This window comes from Setaria viridis, chromosome 9 (genome assembly GCF_005286985.2).
Source record: "Setaria viridis chromosome 9, Setaria_viridis_v4.0, whole genome shotgun sequence".
NCBI classification, from domain to species: Eukaryota; Viridiplantae; Streptophyta; class Magnoliopsida; order Poales; family Poaceae; genus Setaria; species Setaria viridis.
This window is the reverse complement of record NC_048271.2, coordinates 47545737-47565769: the sequence shown is the minus strand read 5'-3', so window position 1 is coordinate 47565769 and position 20033 is coordinate 47545737. Positions and strand designations below refer to the sequence as shown.

The 20033-nt window shown below is 47.8% G+C and overlaps 1 protein-coding gene and 1 long non-coding RNA gene across 3 annotated transcripts; both read left to right on the top strand.

The window, feature by feature from the left end:
• The first annotated feature begins 7593 nt into the window (after window positions 1-7593).
• Window positions 7594-10524, top strand: LOC117838094 (uncharacterized). Of its 2 annotated transcripts, XM_034717974.2 has the most exons (3): window positions 7594-7850; window positions 7968-9819; window positions 9907-10524. In XM_034717974.2, the coding sequence occupies exon 2, from the start codon at window positions 8208-8210 to the stop codon at window positions 9804-9806; it is 1599 nt and encodes a 532-aa protein (XP_034573865.1). In that variant the 5' UTR covers window positions 7594-7850; window positions 7968-8207; the 3' UTR covers window positions 9807-9819; window positions 9907-10524. The 2 variants fall into 2 exon arrangements, with proteins under 2 accessions (XP_034573865.1, XP_034573864.1); XM_034717973.2 differs by having other exon boundaries at window positions 7968-10524.
• Window positions 10525-16442: 5918 nt separating this feature from the next.
• On the top strand, window positions 16443-17138 carry LOC117841039 (uncharacterized). The gene is made up of 2 exons (XR_004637146.1): window positions 16443-16583; window positions 16671-17138. It is a non-coding gene; the product is annotated as an uncharacterized lncRNA (long non-coding RNA).
• The last annotated feature ends 2895 nt before the right edge of the window (window positions 17139-20033 follow it).

Below are 20033 nucleotides of genomic sequence, written 5' to 3'. Positions count from 1 at the left end.
CTCGTGCAAATAGGCAACCAAACACCATGCTCCTGCATGCATTGGGTCTAGCTCTGGGGAGCGTGGCTGGCTGGTACGAGCTAAGCTAGACTTCTCCGAGCAACCAAACATGTTTGCTCTAAACTTAATCCTCCGGGGAGATGTGCTCTTGGAAGTAGTGTAGTAACTTTCGCGAGGTGAGCATAATTGCGTACAGCAATTTTTGGACCGGCGGATTTTTGGTCTTGGAATCTGACAACACCTCGCTGACAAAGTAAACGGGCTTCTGTACTTTGTTACATGGTCTGGTTCTGGTCTTTCGACCATGATCGCCGTGCTAACGATGTTGGTAGTCGCAACGATGTACAATAGCAAGTCTTCGTTAGGTTTTGGTGCCGTGAGGAGCGGTGACTTTGATAGAAAGTCTTTTAATTGTAGTAGGGCTTGGTCTGCCTCCTCGGTTCACTAAAACTTGTCATGCCGCTTGAGTAGTTTGAAGAAAGGTAAGCCTCGTTCTCCAAGTCTTGAGATGAATCTGTTGAGAGCCGCCAAGCATCCAATCAGCTTCTGGATATCCTTGATGCCTGATGGGGCATGCATATTGGTGATGGCGTAGATCTTCTCGGGGTTAGCTTCAGTGCCTCGATGACTAATGATGAACCCGAGTAGTTTCCTGGAGGGCACGCCGGAGACGCACTTTGTCGGGTTGAGCTTCCACCAGAACTCTCGCAAACTTGCGAAAGTTTCCTCTAAATCCGCAATTAGGTCATCAGAATTTTTGGCCTTTACGACCACGTCGTCCATGTACGCCTCCACATTGCGGTGCAGCTGTTTCTTGAAGCACTCCAGGATTACTCGTTGATATGTCATGCCGGTGTTCTTCAGCTCGAAAGACATTGTTGTGTAGCAAAAAGCTCCGTATGGGGTGATGAATGCTGCTTGATCTGGTCTTCCTCTTTGAGAGCTATATGGTGATACCCCGAGTAGCAATCGAGGAAATAGAGGAGGGTGCATCCTATTGTAGAGACGATGACTTGATCAATCCTAAGAGCAACTTCAAGAATATCCTAAAAAATTCTTCCCCAAAACTATGTATTAGGGGTTCTCCCAAAAAAATTTTTCCCAAAAACATATCAATCCACAGCAGATCGCTAATAAATACCCCCCAATATTTCAAACACAGGCCACATCATCGTATTGGGCCCATCGGAAGGGACGCGCGGGCGTGCGGGATTCAGGATTGGGGGAGGAACGCCAACGCTAAAATATACGCGGTGGTAGGCTATTTTTTAGTGTCGCTAAAAAATTGGGGAAGGTTTAGGTGGATTGTTGGAGTTCATTTTTTCTCTCTTTTTTCCTAAAAAAAGTATTGGGGGTAAGATTAGCAGCCTCTTGGAGTTGCTCTAAGGAGCCCGAAGGGGTCCTTTGGACAGTGTTTGTTGAGGTCTATATAGTCGACACACATCCTCCACCCATCGTTGTTTTTCTTTCGCACCGGGATAGGATTAGCGAGCCACTCTAAATGATAGATTTCTTTTATAAAGCCCACCGCGAGTAGTTTGGCGAGCTCTTTCTTGAAGGCCTCCCTTCAATCTTGGGCGAATCATCGTAGTCGTTGCCTTTTTGTGTAGCTTTTGAATTCACATTAAATGAGTGCTTGATCAACATCTTGGGCACCCCCGGCATGTCCGCTGGTTTCAACACAAAGATGTCTCAATTAGCCCGAAGGAAGCTGATGAGCGTGCTTTCCTATTTAGGATCCAGCCCTGTGCCAATCAAGGCTATCTTGGAGCTATCTCCAGTCTCAAGGTCAATGGCTTTGACATCTACTTCACTTGCCGGCTTGACCTTCACTTTCTGGATTCTCAAGCTCTAACGGGGACAACTTCTTGGATGCGGTGAAGACTTGCATTATCGAGTTTGATACTTGAGTAGTTGTTGTTAGCTCTACAGCTTCTGTGTCACCGTCGTACGAATTCTTCAAGTCTCCGAGTAGGGAGAGTACTCTTTTGGGTCCCAGCAACTTGAGTACTAAGTACACATAGTGTGGCATGGTCATGAATATGGCTAATGCCAGTCTTCTGAGTATGGCGTGGTATGATGTTTTGAATTCTCCCACCTCGAACCGGATGTATTATGTCCAAAAGTGTTCTTTAGTCCCAAAGGTAACTGGCAAAACCACCTGTTCGAGGGGTACAGCCGCGTTACTCGGGACGATCCCATAGAACAGAGAGTTCGTTGGGGTGAGCATATCGGTGACGTCGAGATCCATCTTCTTCAGTGTCTTGGCAATCCTGTTGTACCATGATCTTGAGGGATTTGACATCAACGACGTGTCATTTGCTGAAGTCCTAGAACATCTGGCGGTCGTCGAGGTTGTTCTGTAAGTAGTCAATAACGTCACTCTACGTGATGTCCACGATTGTGGCCTTCTTATACAAAAAAGACGTAAGTAGCTCCGCAGGGTCTCGCCTTGTTGTTTTTTGACTTGAGACAAGTCGATCAGGTTGCCAGGATGCTACATTGCCCCTGCGTAATTGTTGGTGAATGCCACCTTGAGGTCTTTCCACGAGTCGATGGAGTTCTTGTCCAACGATTCAAGCCATGTGAGTGGTGCTGCCTCCATGCAGATGGGGAAGTAGATGGCTTTGGTGTCATCGTTTTTCCTAGCTGCTTGTACTGACAGTGAGTAGCACCGGAGCCATTAGACTGGATTCTTCTGACCACTGTACTTGGTGAAGGTTTGAACTTTTTAGGTAGAGTTTTCCTCCTCACACATCTTGAGAATGCGGGGAACCCGTCAATTTCATCTCCTGGGTGTTCGACATCTTGCTCGCGCTCGCGGCGCCGTCCGTCGATGATGGCACGGGCGTCACGACTGGCGTTGATGTTGTTGCGGGGGTCTTCTGCTGAGCGTTCGGGTTCTGGGTTAGCCCCACAGTGGCAACGGCCACCGGAGGGTCCTGCCTGACTACCTTCAGCTCTAGATTGACTTGGTCTGGACGGAGGGCCTCTATGGCTGTTGCCATGTTAACTTCGTTGGGATGCGATGTGTTGGACTGACTATATTGGATTCTGCTGATCGAGTTGTTTGTATGCGCGGTCTGCTAGTTCGGCCAATTGTCTAGTGTACTTGTTCCGCGGCATCGCACGAGTGATAAGATCAATAGACGCGATGTGGCAAGGGGAGTACAATGGTGATGCGTTTGAACTGTTTCAAAGGTGTTATCTTAAGTTCATGATTGGTAGGTTCGCTGCAAGGCCGCGGCGGCACTCTACTCTTGCGGTGTTTCTTGCTCGTCATCGAGTTCTTTGAGCTTTGGTCTCTTCTTTGACAACATTGGCAGTGAGTTCATCTCGCGAGACGTCATCTGGTTGACGCTTGTGTCGCGGGTTTCTATCCTGTTGCTCTTCTTGTCCAGCAATGAGAGTGAAGAGTTCTCGTTCTGGGGAATAGCTTTCTGAGCTTGAGGTCATGACCTCCGTGGTGTCGCCTTCCTCGTAGATGGGCAACAGAGAAGTTCCCTCCTGGTAAGGGAGAGTATCGAGGTAAGCAATGAGGCGTGAATCGTCGATTTTGGTAAGAGCGAGTTGTTTCATGTTAGGCCAGTAGACAAATCCGCCTTGGAAAGTTGATGTGATCACTAAACCCTACTGCGGACCTGATAAAGGAGTTTCCTCGTCCGAATCCGAGTAGTTGTCGAAGTCCTCAATCATATTCTTATCGGATTGTGATTTGGACAGAGCAACTTGATAACTAGTGGTCGCTTTGTGGAGTCCGAACGGGAATTGACTTGAGTGGTAGTCCGACTCGCACGATGTCTTATGTGCCGGCTCGTGAAAGTCAATCCAACCGGCGGAACAAGTCGAGTTGTACTCAGACTTATCCCACTAGCTTTTGACTAGGTTAGAAATTGAAAATTCGTTAAAAATCTCGACGAGATCCTCCAGAGCTTGAGGCTGGAGCTTCATAGTTTGCTGCTTCTTCTCCGAGGTTGACGCAATGTGGCGGTGAAAATTTCCAGTACCGTCTGCGATGCAAACCCAGGAGCCGAAGATGAAAGTCGCGCCTGTTTTGAACGCGATGATTGGCTTGATGATGACTTGTGCCATCGAGTTCGCGCCAGTGGATTCTCGACAAGAGCCCCTACTTGGCGCGCCAGCTGTCGGTGTTTAGACCCGGCAACCTACCAAGGGGGTGCCCTAGGTAGTATTTTATGTTTTGGTTAGTGGGGCTCGCTGAGATCAGAAACTCAAAGATAAACACAGACACGATTTAGACAAGTTCGGGCCACTGAATAGCGTAATACCCTACGTCCTGTGTGTTGGTTAGATTGAATTGCTTTGGAGGGGGTCCTTGCCTCACCTTATATTGCAGAGGGTAGGGTTACAGGTCGGTTGTTTTACAAGAATACTAGTCGGATTCGACTAGACGAGTTCTACTCGACTAGTTCCGATCTTTCTATGTAGACTACGCCATCCTGCACCATAGCCTTCATGTCAGATACGTCTCGGTGTCTAGCCCCATATTTAGGACTGTCCAAACCTTTCGGTGGGCCCATAGATGTACGTACGACAGTGTCGACTTTGTATGGAGGATTATAGTGTAGCATGGTTTATTAGGCGTAAGAGAAAAATTATGTGTAATCTCTTTTATATAGAAAAAGAGAGAAATGACGTTTTACATATGTATACAATGTAACTGTCTTTAAATCTTTAATCATCTAGACACCACCGGAAAACTGAGCATTGGTCCTAGCCATTAGTACCGGTTGGTTTTTGACCCACCCATTAGTACCCGGTGGAGCCTCCACCCGGTACTAAAGGTCCTCAGGCACATTAGTACCGGGTGAAGAGACCATTAGTTCCAGTTGGACCTACCAACCGGTACTAAAGCAGCTCCCGACCTTCAGCTCCTGTCGCCCCATCCGCATTATAATCCATTTCCCGTCTCTCTCCCCTATCTTCCTCTATGTCCTCTATCTCTCATGCTCTCGTTCTCTCTGCTCTCTCCTCCTCTCGTTCTCCCCTGCCACCAAGCTTATCCACCGAGCTCCTTTCTGCTCTCTCATCCTCTCGTTCTCATTCACGGTAGGAGGGCGGTGGGAGGACGGGGGTTGCAAGATGGCGGGGACCGAGCGGGTGGGCGATGGGATTTCTTTTATTCTTAATACTCCTTTAGTACCGGTTATTTGATCCGGTACTAAAGGCCCCCCTTTAGTACCGAAGTAGCAATACCGGTTGCACAACCGGTACTAGGGGAGTTAGGAACCGGTACCGAAGGTTCTTTCCCGGTAGTGAGACTTGGGTAATTGCTTCCTGCAGCGTGATTGACAATTTGACACATATGCCCAAACATGCTTCAAGCCTCCGGGCTTGTAACCTCTCGATGAAATCCCAACGCAATCCAATTGGTAACAAGATGTGCATGCATTCAATGTATGATGCGGCTGATTTCAACAGCTTGCTTGCCGTGGCTTGAATAGACCAACATCTTGGAAGACGATGAAGCCACCTTAGCATTTCGACTTCATCGCTAGCCGTTTTGGATTCAACAGCTCGCTAGCTGAGTGGTAACAAGACGTTGATCAATAGCTCGACCATTCAATGTACGATGAAGATGACGTGCCCGTGGCCAACTAAGGAGACGAGACGATGGTCAATGGTTGTGCAAACAGTGCCATGTGGCAATTAAGCGCCGATCAAAGTCAGATGAGCGTGCATAGGAGCTACAACTATTTGTTGCTGTTCGACGCAAAATTTCTCTGGTTAGCAGTTGCCACCATTTGAGGATTGATCAAATGCGTTATTTGAAAAGGGAGGCTCTTTTGAACGGAAAAGGTCGAGGAGGAGAATCCGTCCACAGCCGAAAACCTTAGGGTGTGTTTGGATAGAGGGACGGGATGGGACGGTCCCAGTTTTGCATGTGTTTGGTTGGAGGGACGGTGGGACAAGGACGGCATCAAAGTAGAATATTCCTCGAAAAAGTAAGATGGATACATCCCGAAGAAATGGTCGGACCGATCCGTCCCTCACCGTCTCGCGCGGTTTGGCGGAGCATGGCGCGGGGTCGGGGCGGCGGCGGTGGCGACGCAGGGTCGGGGCGGGGCAGGGCCGAGGCGGCGGAGCATGGCCGGGAGGAAGAGGATGAGGTCCTTCTGAGGCTAACAGTGAGCCCCATGGCTAACAGAGTACAAACACTGTTTATTTCATCTGTCCTCGTCCCTCCAACCAAACAACGAAATTAGGACATCCACATCCCTCCAACCAAACACCAAGTGGGATTATCTTATTTCTTAAAAAATAGGATGATTATGTCCCGTCCCACTTGTCCCTCCATCCAAATACACCCTTAGATGACGCGCGCGCGTTGCTACTAGTAGCAGCGACGACGTCCTTGCTGTAGGAGATCGCCGGGATTAGGGTTGGGGGGTTGCTGGGTCGCCGGCGAGGGCGGTTGCTGGGGTGGTCCCATGGCCGATGACATTAGAGGGAAGGCCTGGGGCTGCGGCGGCCGGCGGTGGTGACGGGCTGCCCGGCAGCAGGGCTGGCGGTGTGAAAGACAAGCAGTGGCCTGCATCGGTGGCGGGGCGGTTGGTGGCCGGCTCGGTCGGCAGCGAGGTCGCCGCCGGCCGCGGGAGCAGTCAGCGGTTGCACGGTGGGTGGCCGCGGCACCATCGGCCGCAAGGGAGGCAGGCCGTGGGGGTGGTGGCAGGGGCAGCGGCGTGGTCGCGAGGAAGAAGAACGGTGGCGGCGAGAGGAAGGAATAGATAAGAAAGAAAGGGGAAGAAATAAAGAAAGGGAAGGGAAGGGAAAGGGAGGTATCCTATCTTGTTCGCTGCAAAGGTGCCGCGGCGCCAGCGAGTAGCCCCGGTCCACAGCAGCTGGACATCGGCAGGCCCTAGCAAGGCTTGGAGCCTTGGAGTTGCAGCTATCAAGGGAAAGCCGCAATATCTAGTCAACCCACTCCATGGAAGGACGTACTAGTACTGCTAGTACCACTTTTCTTCTTAGTTTTTGGGTACTGATCACAATATCCTAATGCTGCTATTTCTAAAAGAGGTATTTTTTATACCACTTATTCCAACCGCAAGTCTGCAAGGGCAATACACAGAATCCTTGGGGACGTCGGCGTAATATCCCCCAATAAACAAAGTCTTCATTGCAGCACCGCCCCATGCAACGTCTCCTGCATTTGCAATATTTTATTCAAATCCATCCCAAATCCCAGGGAAACACCTCAAAAACGAAAACCACAGGCAGACACGGAAGCATAGGCATAGCAAGATGGGGTGGCAGCGGCACGAGAGGGGAGGAAGAAAAAAAACCAAAGCAAAGACAAGGAGATCAAGCGGGGATGCGCGAGCGAGACTCGGGGGGCGAGCCCATCCACCCACCCACCCCACGCGGCCTCCCACGCCACCCGCGCCGCTTGCTTTGCCGCGGGGAAGAGAGAGTTACCAGGCGCGCCACACCCCGGCCCGGTCCGTCCCCTTCCCCGCCTCGCCGATGCCAGTTGCCAGTCGATCCAGCCGTCACCGTCAAGTAACGGCCCCCCACCCCACCCCCGCGTCCAGGCTCCTTCTGGGGGAGGCCGCGGGTCCGCGGCTCACCGGGCTGGCTGCGCCCCACCGGCGCCCGCCTTTAACTCTCCCCCGCCTCCGTTACCGTCTTCCCCCTTCCCACCTCCTCCCCACCCCCGCTGCGCTGCTCATCCGTCGACCCGGGACGAGCCCTCGCCGATTCGATTTCGTATGATTTGATTTGATTGCAGCGCGCAACAGGGAGGGGATCTCTCTGGACCTTCGTCGTTGGGCGGCGGCTCGGCGGTTCCTCGATTTGAGAGCTCCGGATTTCTTGGACCTGCGTAGGTACGTGCGTGCTTCTCCCCCGGCTGGACCGGATCTCTGGATTTGTGGGTTCGTGTTTGTTAGATTTGGGGGTCCTGGGGGTGGGGGATTGATGCGGGTTTCCGCGTGATTTTGAAGGTAGAAGAAGCAACGCTCCATTTTCCTCTCGGCCGCCGGATGGACGCGAGGGAGGTGTGAAGCCTGGTCGCTAACTGATGCTCGTGGAGAGATTCGGAGGAGAGGAGCGCGCGGTGCGGAGGCGGTGGAGGCGGAAGCGCCGACGATTTGGACAGCGCAGCGACGGAAGGGGAGCAGCAGGCGGACGAGGGGCGCGCCGCCAGGAGGACGACGGTTGCCGCCGCCGCCGCCGCCGCCGCCATGGGCGAGTCGCTGCTCACCGCGCTCTCCATGGACACCGCAACGGCCCACCACCCGCACCAGGGGCCCAACACCATCCTCTCCATGGACACCGCCTCCCACGAAGACTTCGACCTCTACCTCCAGCCACAGGGGCCCTTCCGCCGCTGCCTGCATGCCGCGGCGGTCGTCCCCCCTGACATCAACCTCCCCCTCGCCGCTGACCCTTCTCCGCCCCCTCCGGCGCTGCAGGACTGCAACGTCGACATGCTAGACGTCGGCCTCGGCGGCCCGCAGCAGTACGACTCGGATTCGCCTGCTGCCGCCGTGCCCGTCTCGGCCCCGCCAGCGGCCACGACTGCCACGGTCGCCGTGGCGCACACCAAGGGCTCCGGTTCCAGCGCCGCACGCAAGTGCGTCAAGAGGAACGATAGTATCTGGGGGGCGTGGTTCTTCTTCACCCACTACTTCAAGCCGGTCATGTCCGCCGACAAGGGTGGCAAGGCGAAGTCAGCCACTGCCGGCGGGAACGGTAATAGTGCCACACTGGATGCATTCCTGGTGCAGCACGACATGGAGAACATGTACATGTGGGTGTTTAAGGAGCGTCCGGAGAATGCCCTAGGGAAGATGCAGCTGAGGAGCTTCATGAATGGGCACTCGCGCCTTGGGGAACCACAGTTCCCTTTCAGCGCAGATAAAGGGTTTGTGCGCTCGCACCGAATGCAGCGCAAGCATTATCGTGGGCTCTCGAACCCACAGTGTCTTCATGGGATTGAGATCGTCAGGGCGCCAAACATGACAGGTGTACCTGAGGCTCATATGAAGAGGTGGATGGAGCTCACTGGGAGGGATGCCAATTTCTCGATCCCAACCGAGGCGAGTGATTTTGAGTCGTGGAGGAATTTGCCAACCACAGACTTTGAGCTTGAGAGAGCAGCAAGTACTGCTCCTGCAAAGAGCAGCTCACATGGGCACCACAAGAAGTTGCTGAATGGTTCTGGGCTTAACCTCTCGACACAGCCATCCAATCATAGTTCTGGGGATGGTATGGAAATCACTGCCACTTGCAACAAGCGCAGGAAGGATTCCTCACCTGTTGCCATGGAAGAGGACTGCAGCAATTCAAATTCAGACAAGGCCCATGACATGGATGTGAGCCACACTTTTGAGCCATCATGGATCAATGACTTCACTGGTGTGATGCGCCATGCTTCTGGGCCAGTTACTGCTGCAAAAACAATATATGAGGATAGCAAGGGCTACTTGATCATCATTAGCCTGCCTTTCTCTGATTTTCAGAAGGTGAAGGTTTCCTGGAAGAATACTCTTACAAATGGTATTGTTAAGGTATCATGCACTAGTGTTGGTCGAATGCCATTCCTGAAAAGACATGATCGAACTTTCAAGCTGGCTGATCCTTCCCCTGAGCATTGTCCACCCGGAGAGTTTGTCCGGGAAATTCCACTGCCTACCCGGATCCCTGAAGACGCCACTTTGGAAGCATACCGTGATGAAACAGGGACAGGCCTAGAGATTATTGTCCCTAAATTCCGTGTTGGCCCTGAAGAACATGAAGTGCATGTGTCCATGAGGCCACCCTCGTCATGGTGCCAATGAAGACATGTTCAAGGTGTGTGGTAGATGTTCTTGTAGCAGCTAGGAGTCCATTCTTGTTAGCTGCTCTTCGCTGATGTTTTGTTGTCTGCTAACCCTCTAGCTTACGAGGAGACATTTGGTGTGGAGGTTCCCTATTGTGACCATAAGACTACTGTACAACAGCCCAGCACAGTTTTGCTAATTTTGATGGGAAACAATCCTAGTTGATTGAAGCATTCTGGTAGTTGGCAATTGCAGCATCTGGAACATTTTTAGGAATATGCTACAGGTCACAAGGACCATGTCTGCATTACTTAGCTCTTGGTTTCAATATGTTTGTTTGGGGATACCTTGTGTATTGTCTTTGGTTTAGTTGTAACTTTTGTTTGTGTCAAAAGATTGGTTGTCTGCTCGATGTGCTTAAATGTGTGCATCACCGACATGAGCAATCTGTTTGTTTTATAGAATGGCTCCTGGATAACTGTATAGGGCATTTATAGTCATTTGCCATAGATTGTGACAGGTTTGCTTTGTGGGCATTGTTGGAAAAATCATCTCAAATTGATGGAAATTAGGAAATGGAGTACATGTCAGTGAATTTAGGATTTGCCAATGTTCCATGGGAATTAGTGTCATTGTAGCATTTTGTGAACGTTTTCCAGGAATTTCTCGAAGACTAGTGTAATCTATTGGAAAATGTATCTTCTCTGCTATCAATATAGTAGTGGTCATTGTCTTATCAACTGCGCCTTCTATACTCCTTACCATTCAGTGCATTTTATGATCCTTGTGGTCCAGTTCAGTATCTCATCCTCTACATGCGTTTGGTCAATCTCATGAAAATATTCAGTCTAAAGATTTTGCTGGTCTACATGGGTTAGTTTTGCTGGAATTTTTCTGCGAATGGCTGTCCAATGGGTTTTACACAACGCTTTGTTTTAAGTTTTGGCTTGATGCAATGTCATTGAGATAACACAGTGAATGCTGACACAATGGTTTGTAATGTTCCCCTGAAAGTGACAAAAATGGTTTGGATACTTCACCTCCCTCTTCCTGAGCCCCGGTGCAGGGCTTAAACCGGCCAGGTGGACACCCTGGCTCCTCTGCTCCCATCTTATCAGTCACGCTTGCACACGCACCACATCGTTTTCATGCTCCGGGCAAGTTGGCGTGTTGTTTTCCTTGCCCACTTCTGCCAGTTTTTATGATTGATCGGTCCACCACCCGTTCGCAACCGGACCGGCGTTTTCTCCCTGCTGCTGCTGCTGCTAGTGCATGTACTTGGACGTACGTACGTGCTGAATGGCTGGACGAAATGGGGTCGCTGTTCGTATCTTCGCCAAGAAACAGGTACCTGCATCTTTGCTTTCTTGTTTCTCTCTCGCTCTGTCAAGCTAATAACGATTATCAAATACTAATGATAAATCTAGTTCCCGGAGGATAATAATGTATTAATAATCCTTTTCTAATCGGATCCTTATTGACTATTACAGGAGATGGGAATTCGAAAGCGATTGGCGAAGTGGCACCCTAACGCCGCCCGCGAGCTGGTATCCTGTGGGCTGTGGCCCTCTCTTATCTGCCTCTCATCGTTATCGTCGCGATAAGCTGGCGAAGTGGCCTCTCCAGCGCCCAGGGGACGCTTCTCGCCTTCGCGGAGCTGGGATCCCCCTGAAAAAAGAAACCGGCGCAGCTGCATGGGTCAGGCATTTTGATAAGCCGGGGCGTCGCATCGTGCAGCGCTTATTGGCGGTAGTTATGGCTACTTTTTTGGCTGCAGTCTATGCTGTGGATAAGCATACTGTTTGGTATGCTTTGGTCTTTCCTTGCTTGGACTTTAACCCCTGACTGAAGAACAAGTTTTTGCCTGGCTGAATGCTTCCTGTTTAGGAGAATAGGACATGAGAGATATACCTCTATATCTATACGAGTGAATGGTGATAGACTCAACAGTACATGATTGGGAAACATGGTATGTGTGTTTTCCTCCCTGTCATGCAGCTTGTGATAAGATTTCTGGTTTTCATGTGGTCACCATGCATGCCCAGCGCAGCACCCTGCACTAGCTCGCTGTTCTGCCATGCGGCTGCATCTGCTGCTTCCACAGTTCCACTGAACCTTGCAAGATTGTTTTTTTTATTGCAAAAGCTTGCAAGATTGTTCGGTGGCTTTACCTAAAATCTTTTGCAATAGAATTTAGTCTGCCGTCACTTTCTTCTATGCCTTTGGCCATGCAGTACTCGTACGGCCAGGCGTTTGCGTGCTGAGATTTTTTTTTAATTTTAACCCTTCTTTAAACAATATTTAAAAAATAACCCCTCCGGATAAATATTTTCATCTCGTGACCCTTTTGGTCGCGCCGACCCACGTGGCGCGACAAAATAACGTTGTCACGCCACATGCACTGTCGTGACAAGCCTGCTACGCTAGCACGGCGAGTTGACATGGACCCCTCTTATCACACCAATGCATGTGGCGTGATGTCATTCTGTCGTGCCACTTTGCATGGTGTGATGAGAGATCATTCTAATTTAATTTCACTTTTGACAATCTAAATAAAATAGTATTTAAACTTTAAATAATAGTATTTGAACTTTAAATATTAGCACGATATATAAGGTGTGAACATTCTATTTTTAGTAACATATACAAGGCAAGTGCTACATGGTTTGAAAATTTTAATTTCAAAGGAGACTATGTATTATCCCTATACCTACTTGGAGCATCTCAATAAAATAGCATTTAAACTTTGAATGTTACAAAACTTGGCATGAGCACTGTAGAAGGTGTAAAGGTCCCATTTTACTAACATGTAGAAACTCAAGTGCTACATATTTTGAAATACATAATTTCAAAGTAAGCCATGTATTATCCCTCTATCTATCTTAAGACTGCTTCTAAGTGCTAAATAAATTTACTTCAACTTTTTCTTTCCTTCAATTCAATAACTTAATGAAGTCTAAATATTTTAAAACTCGAATAAAACTACATCATAAGATATATTTATTTCATTTTAACTATATTCACACTCATACTATTCTCTGTTTCACTGGTAGAACAAGACAAACCTCATGTTTTCTAGCTAGGAGTAGAAACATCAAGAACACACGAGCTTACATCAATCAATATACAATTGATCTTATTCAATTTTGAATTAGGCCAATGGATATGACTAAGTTGTAAATACAATTGTTAGCAATCCATAATTTTAGATGTATAAGAAATAACACTATAATACTACATTGTAGATTGTTGTATTATTATCTCTTCATATGATATGTAGTCTTTGAAATTTGAAATCATAACATGATACTATAAATTGGGATTAGTCTAATAATAGCTAAAAACATCTATGCAACATAGTTCGATTAAGTCAAGAAGCCTCTCGATCACACGATATATATTGCAAGAACATGAAGTACATGATATGCAAGTGAATTAAACATGAATGAGTTAGAAACCATGTATTCTTTGAAGAACATCATAGTATGCTATAGTGTGCATGCACAAATGAATGGATGTTAGAACTAAGTTTATATTAGTGATCAATTAGTTTGTATCCCTTAATAGACACATGTTAGTGGATAGACACATCTATGAACAAGCATGCATGTTTAGGTGATAATTTTTTATAGGGACACCGGCCCTTTAGGAACACCCTTTCCTATGTATAATATTGTTCATTAAATCAATCAATACAACCAGAGAATGATTCTCACTTTCTCATGGCATTTAAGTTTCAATAGCTACAAGATATGTACTGAAATTCCCAAACTAAATTAATTAGTTAAGGTGTGGGTGTATGATCTGTAGTGAGATGGTAGATCGGTGTATTCATAAGCTTCATCAAGCAGTGCGTCTTCTCGGTATTGAAATTTCTGCTGAAGTAGCTTAACTTAAAAAAAAATTCGCTACTTGATATCTAAACAACACCTCAAAAAAAATTGCTACTTGATATCTAAACAACACCTCACGTGACAGGTATGTGCCAGGTATCATATATAGAAATTGAATAAATTTAAAGATATGATCATATCATCTTTGTTAGCAGGAATGTCACATCTTAGTCATATCCAGAGGCTAATTAAAAATTGAATATAGGTCATTAAGTTATTAAATTGAAGGAAAGAAAACATTGAAGTGAATTTATTTAACACTTAGAAGCTACCTTAAGAGAGATAGAGGGATAATACATAGCTTACTTTGAAATTATATATTTCAAAATACGTAGCACTTAGCTTTCTACATGTTAGTAAAATGAGACTTTTACACCTTCTACAGTGCGCATGTCAAGTTTGGTGACATTCAAAGTTTAAATGCTATTTTATTGAGATGATCCTAAGTAAGTAATCATTTAACGAGAGTCCTAAGTGGGATATAGGGATAATACATAGCCTACTTTGAAATTTAAATTTTCAAAATATGTAGCACTTGACCTTGTACATGTTACTAAAATGGAATGTTCACTCCTTATATATCGTGCATGGCAAGGCAAGTTTTGTAACATTTAAACTTCCATTACTATTTTATTTAGATAGTCAAAAATGAGTAAATTAAACTAGAGTAGGCTTTCGTCATACCATGTAAGGTGGCGCGACAGAATCACGTTGTCGCGCCACATGCAGTGGCGTGACATCTCGTCGCGCTAGCGTGGTAGGCTTGTCACGCCAGGGCATGTGCCGTGACAACGTTATTTTGTCGTGCCACGTGGGCAGTGTGACCAAAAGGATCATGAGATGGAAATATTTGTCTGGAGATGTTATTTTTAAAATATTATTTAAAAAAGTTAAAACTAAAAAAATCCGCGTGCTGATGTTTTGTCCTCCGAACTGCGAAGATAAAATATTTGGGGACCTGAAATACTTGCTGACACGTTCTATCAAGTACGCTCTGTACTAGAGTACGTGTGAGTGCTCCTTTTGCGAGGTATCTACATCGAATATACTTTTCTTGCCTTGAGTGTGGATTGATCATGGAATGAAATGGCCTTTTGCTTTCCTACCTGAAAGAACATAGAGGGGACGGAATGGATCATGACCTGGAATTTTTTCCGTAGATGCCTCTCGCCAGCAGATTGATGGCGCCATATCGGCCCCAATAGGCAATAGCTTCCTCGTCAAACGCACTGCACGACAACTAAACGTGAACATTGTTCCTGTGCTCATGCATGGGATCACATAGGGACGACGGTTGCCATGGCATGTCCTTTGGCAAGCAGCCAGGGTCAAGCACTCTAACTGCATGTCCCGTGGTTTTCGGTTTTCTTAGCATCGGACCCTAAAGATTACCTGCAGATGACAACTGGTGAACGTTTGCAAAAGAAAGAAAGAAAGAAAGAAATGGGACTAGGTTTGCATTTAGCATCATCAACGATAAATATCAGTCATTTTCATTTGACAGGCAGGACAGCAGGACCCAGACAGTCTCCTCTCCATCCTGCTTCACGATGAAAATGGTTGAGGAGAGTCTGAACCCCTCGGCTGAATATGATAAGATCTGCTGCAGGAGCCAGGTGGCTGCATCTTCCTTCGACTAGCATTTGAGAGCAACGTGAACGTGGGGTCCAAATTCCAGAATGAATCAATTCCGGTTTCAATCAAAGCAAGAAAAAGAAGAGGAAAATGACTCATGAACGCAAACGCTTCAAATTAATGCTGGCATAATGATATGTAATATATCCCCTGAAAGTGACAACACGTCTGGATTAGATATACTCACTCATCAGTCATCACCCCGGATGCAGGGCCTAACAGGACAGGTTGACACCCTGGCTCCTCCTGCCTCGCTCATCATCCCATGCCCCCGCGCTGCAAGTTGCCCTCTTGTTTTTCCCTTTCCCTCCGGCCGGTTTCCATGATTGATTGGCCGGCCGTGCGCAACCAGCCCGGTGCTCGGTTAAAGAACGCAGCGGAAGAAGACCTGAGGCCTGAAGAAGTATGGCTTCCTCGCCGTCGCCGGTCGCCGCGTGTTGGTGCATGCACTTGGGCACGAGTGTTGCTGAACGAAAGAACACGTCGCTGTTCGTCTCCTTGGCGAAGGATTTGTTTTTTTTTTTGTTTAGTACAGCCGCGGATCCAGCTCGTAACACTTAAAAAAGAGTAATTTTTTCTAGGCGATAATGCAATTGTTATATATATATATACACACACACACGTGATCCCTGTTCACTCGAACTCAGGCCTTATTTAGTTGGCCAATTTGGGAGGTGCAAAATTACTGTGCTAGCACTGTAGCACACTGTAACGTTTCGTTTGTATTTGTGAATTATTGTCCAAATATTGACTAATTAGGCTCAAAAGATTCGTCTCGCAAAGTACAACAAAACTGTGCAATTAGTTTTTAATTTCATCTACATTTAGTACTTCATGCATGTACTGCAAGTTTGATATGATGGGGAATCTTCTTTTTGCATAGTGTCAAAGTTAGGAGTTGGGGATACCTAAACATTGCCTCACAGGAGATCCGGGCCCGGGCCTCGACAGCGATTGCGAAGTGGCAGCTTGGGGCCGTGTCTCCTCGCGGTGAAGGGCCCCACTATCAGCATCTCATCATTTCGATAAGATAAGTGGCCTCTCCCTGCGCCCAAAGGCCATCTTTGTTCTTCTCTTCTTGGCTCCTCCAAGAAAAAATTATTGTTAAATATCCTATGAGCTGCTCAAACAGTAATTGTTGGAGGAGGCCTCGCGCGGTAGAAAAAGGAGAGTTGGGTGCAACGCAAGCGTAGCTGCTGGACCATGAAAGAGAATCAATGGCAACTTGGAGAGGAGCATCGGGGGCGTTAGGATTTTGATAAGCCAGGTCCTTGTGGACTTTTTCACGTCGTGCCGTGCTTATTGGGCAGTGGATGTCGCTTATGATAACGCTACCTTTTTTTTTTTGGTCCAGATCGTCTTTGCTGTAGATAAGCGTCCCCGCTTGCGCCTTTGGTCGTCCTCGTTCTTTGAACTCTGAAAGCCACGGCTCAAGGACGAAGAAAATTAAAGAGAGCTCCGGTCGATTGTTAATCGCTGGCGACGAGATTAGAACAAGAGAGACCTTGATCCTTACTGCATCTCAGGGCGTGTTCTGTGCTGGAAAATTCTCCCCCCGGTGGCGTGAGAAAAAAGATTGCTGCTTTAATTTGATGTGGTCACGAATCACCACTTCCACCACTAGCCGGGTCACTGTGACTGCATCTACTGCTCCCACTGAACCTTGCTAGATTGTTTGGCGGCTTTACCTAAAATCTTTTGAAGTAGAATTTAGCCCCCGGTCACTGTCGTCTACGCCTTTGGCCAATGCTGCACTTGTACGGGCAGGTCACTCAACTTGACCTCCCAAGATAAATGAGGTGTTTGAATACGAGGTGCTAAACTTTAGCAGAATCATATCGAATGTTCGGATGCTAATTAGGAGGACTAAACATGAGCTCATTACAAAACTAATTGCACAGATGGAGTCTAATTCGCGAGAGGAATCTATTAAGACTAATTAATCCATCATTAGCAAATGGTTACTATAGCACCACATTGTCAAATCATGGACTAATTAGGCTTAATAGATTCGTCTCGCGAATTAGACTCCATCTGTGCAATTAATTTTATAATTAGACTATGTTTAATACTCCTAATTAGTATCAAACATCCGATGACAGGTTTAGCAATACCCCTAAAATATATGCTGAACTGACGGCGTTCCCTTTGACAGGGCTCGGCTCCTCTTCTAAAATGTGGAGGATCCAGAAGAAATACTTTTTTTCCCTCTGCCTTCTTAATACAGAACGGCTCCGACTCCTTGTAATGCTTCACGTGGAGCCGTTTTTAACTTTCCTCTAGGCTCCAACAGAAACCGGAGCACTACCGAATAACGTATATGCGCGTGCTACTTTTCCAAGGATTGTACAGGGATATACTTTTCCAAGTACTTTTTAAAAGACGCAGTGGGAACAGGCCATCGTCGGGAGGGGGAAAAAAATTGTAGGTGCCTCTTGCTTCTCGCTTGCAGATTGATGGCCCCATGTCGGCACTAGTAGCTTCCACGCCAGCTGCACTTTTTCCTAGTATGTTCCAAGTGTCCACGTGGACGGCAGCTGAACTGGCACCAGCGTTTCTTCTGCTAGCTCATGGAATCATTTTGTCATCGAGGGACCCAGCTGGTGGTCTCCCTCCATCCTTTTTCACGACGAATTGTGGGACAGGGTTCCTCCAACTTACTGATAATCTCTAGCCTCCGCGGTCAAGTCACGTATGAGGTTGGATCCATCCGTTAATGACGGGCATTAAAGTCAGAGGAACCATGTCCTGATGGAGTGTGTGGAGCCATGCATGTAGTCTGAACCCGTCGGCGCCGGAGTTCTCCAGGGAACGGGGCTAAGCCGTTAGCCGGGATCAGATGAGACGCCACGCCACTCTCTAGTCAAGCCAGCCACAAAAAACAAAAATAAAAAAGGAATGCTCTAGTGCATCGGCCCCGCTGCTGGTAGCATCATCCGGACATCCGGTGCAGGGAAGAAGCCATGTGGAAGCACCCGAAGCTTCTCTTTATCTTGACTTGAACCTTGAGAGAAATGTGAACGTGGCACGGCTTGCATGTCAGCATGCAGGCTCCCGTGCGACGCTCTTCACAGTTCAGATCCGGATGAGATACGAGATCTCGGTATATGATCTCAGTCAGTATCTCGTACAGGTGTTCGTGTTCGGTTCAACCGCCTCCTGAAAATCCAGCCCGAAGATCTTGCTGTTGCACCACACGGCAGGGTTAATTACCCAATGAATTCGATTCGATTTGTTTTGCGGTGCTCCTGGTTTGTGACAGCACACTAGTAGAGAATTAGGCTTTAGTCCCGGTTGGTAGGATGCAAATATCCCGAAAATCCATCCGGGATAAACCAACTGGGACAAAAGGTAGGGTCTTTTATCCCGGGTCACTCGGACAAAGACCCCCTTTTATCCCGGTTGGTAATACCAACCGGGATAAAAACGGGTCACCACGGCCGGCGCTGCAAAAAAAAAATCCCGACGCTGCTTCAAACCGGGATAAAATGCCTCTCAGGATCTTTTTTCACACTAGCCTTTGCAACAGGGATAAAAGGTCCCGGTTGGTGAGCCCCCCACCAGTGACAGAGCTTTAGTCCCGGTTGGTAAACCTTTTATCCCGGGCTAATTTAAACCGGAACAAAAAGGGACGCATCGAAAGCTAATTCTCTACTAGTGGTACTTGCGCAATGCCGTCGCGACAACGCAGTGAATGATGACACGAATGGTTCCTGATGCTCCCCTGAAAGTGACAAATTGTTTGGATATTTCACCTGCCCCCCTCTCTCTCGCCTATCTTATCACCATCGTTCTCATGCCCTCGTGCTGCAACTGCAAGTTGCTCTGTTGTTTTCCCTGGTTCCCGGCCGGTTTGTTGTCGATTGGTCCATCTCATGGACGGGGGCGTGCACAACAACCAGCCCGGCGTCGTCAAGCTCACATTTTTTTTCGAAGAAAAAAGAAACCTTCCTTTGCTGTTGCCTGTTGATGCATGCACTTGCTTGGAGTACTCTTGGACGTAGTCGTCCCTTGTCTGTACGAATGTGTGGCTCAAGAGAAAACGCCGCTGTTTAATTTCTTTTCCTGCCAAGAGATTCGGGTCTCTTGTTTAGTATTCGCGGATCCCCCTAAAAACGTTTAACAAATAGTGTAACATAGTTTCCGGGGGATAATCCACTTGTTAACATGGTACGGCAATCCCTATTGACTATCGCACAAGAACGAGATGGAGACCGGGCCTCGACAGCGATTTTTTCTTTTTTTTTCTTTTTTTGTGCAACATGATGGGGCCTCGACAGCAGCTTGGCCCCCGTCTCCTGGCAGCAAGGGACCTGGGACCCCCGTATCTGCATCTCATCGTTCTGATAAGTGGCCTCTCACGCACGCAAAAGCCCATTCCTGTGCTCTTTCTCTCTACGTTAAGAAACTAAAAAAATGGACGCAGTTGTAGTGCTCCCATGACAGAGAACGGCAACTTTGGGAGCAGGGGTTAGGTTGTTTTTTATTAGCCGGGTGCCCGGGTCTCGGGACCTTTTCACGCCGTGCCGTGTGGTTGATGCTTGTGATAACGCCGCTCTTTTGGCTGAAACCTTTGCTAGCTGTGCATAAGCGTCCCGGCCGTCTGCACCTTGGTCTTCCCTCTCGCGTGTTGGACACTGTAGTATTTGAAAGCCACGACTGAAGAACGCAGTGCTTGGTCGCCAATCACCACGTACGCCTAGTGCCTGCATCGCCG

Excerpts from the sequence above, each read along its gene's own strand:
- LOC117838094 (XM_034717974.2), top strand. The coding sequence starts at position 8,208 with ATGGGCGAGTCGCTGCTCACCGCGCTCTCCATGGACACCGCAACGGCC.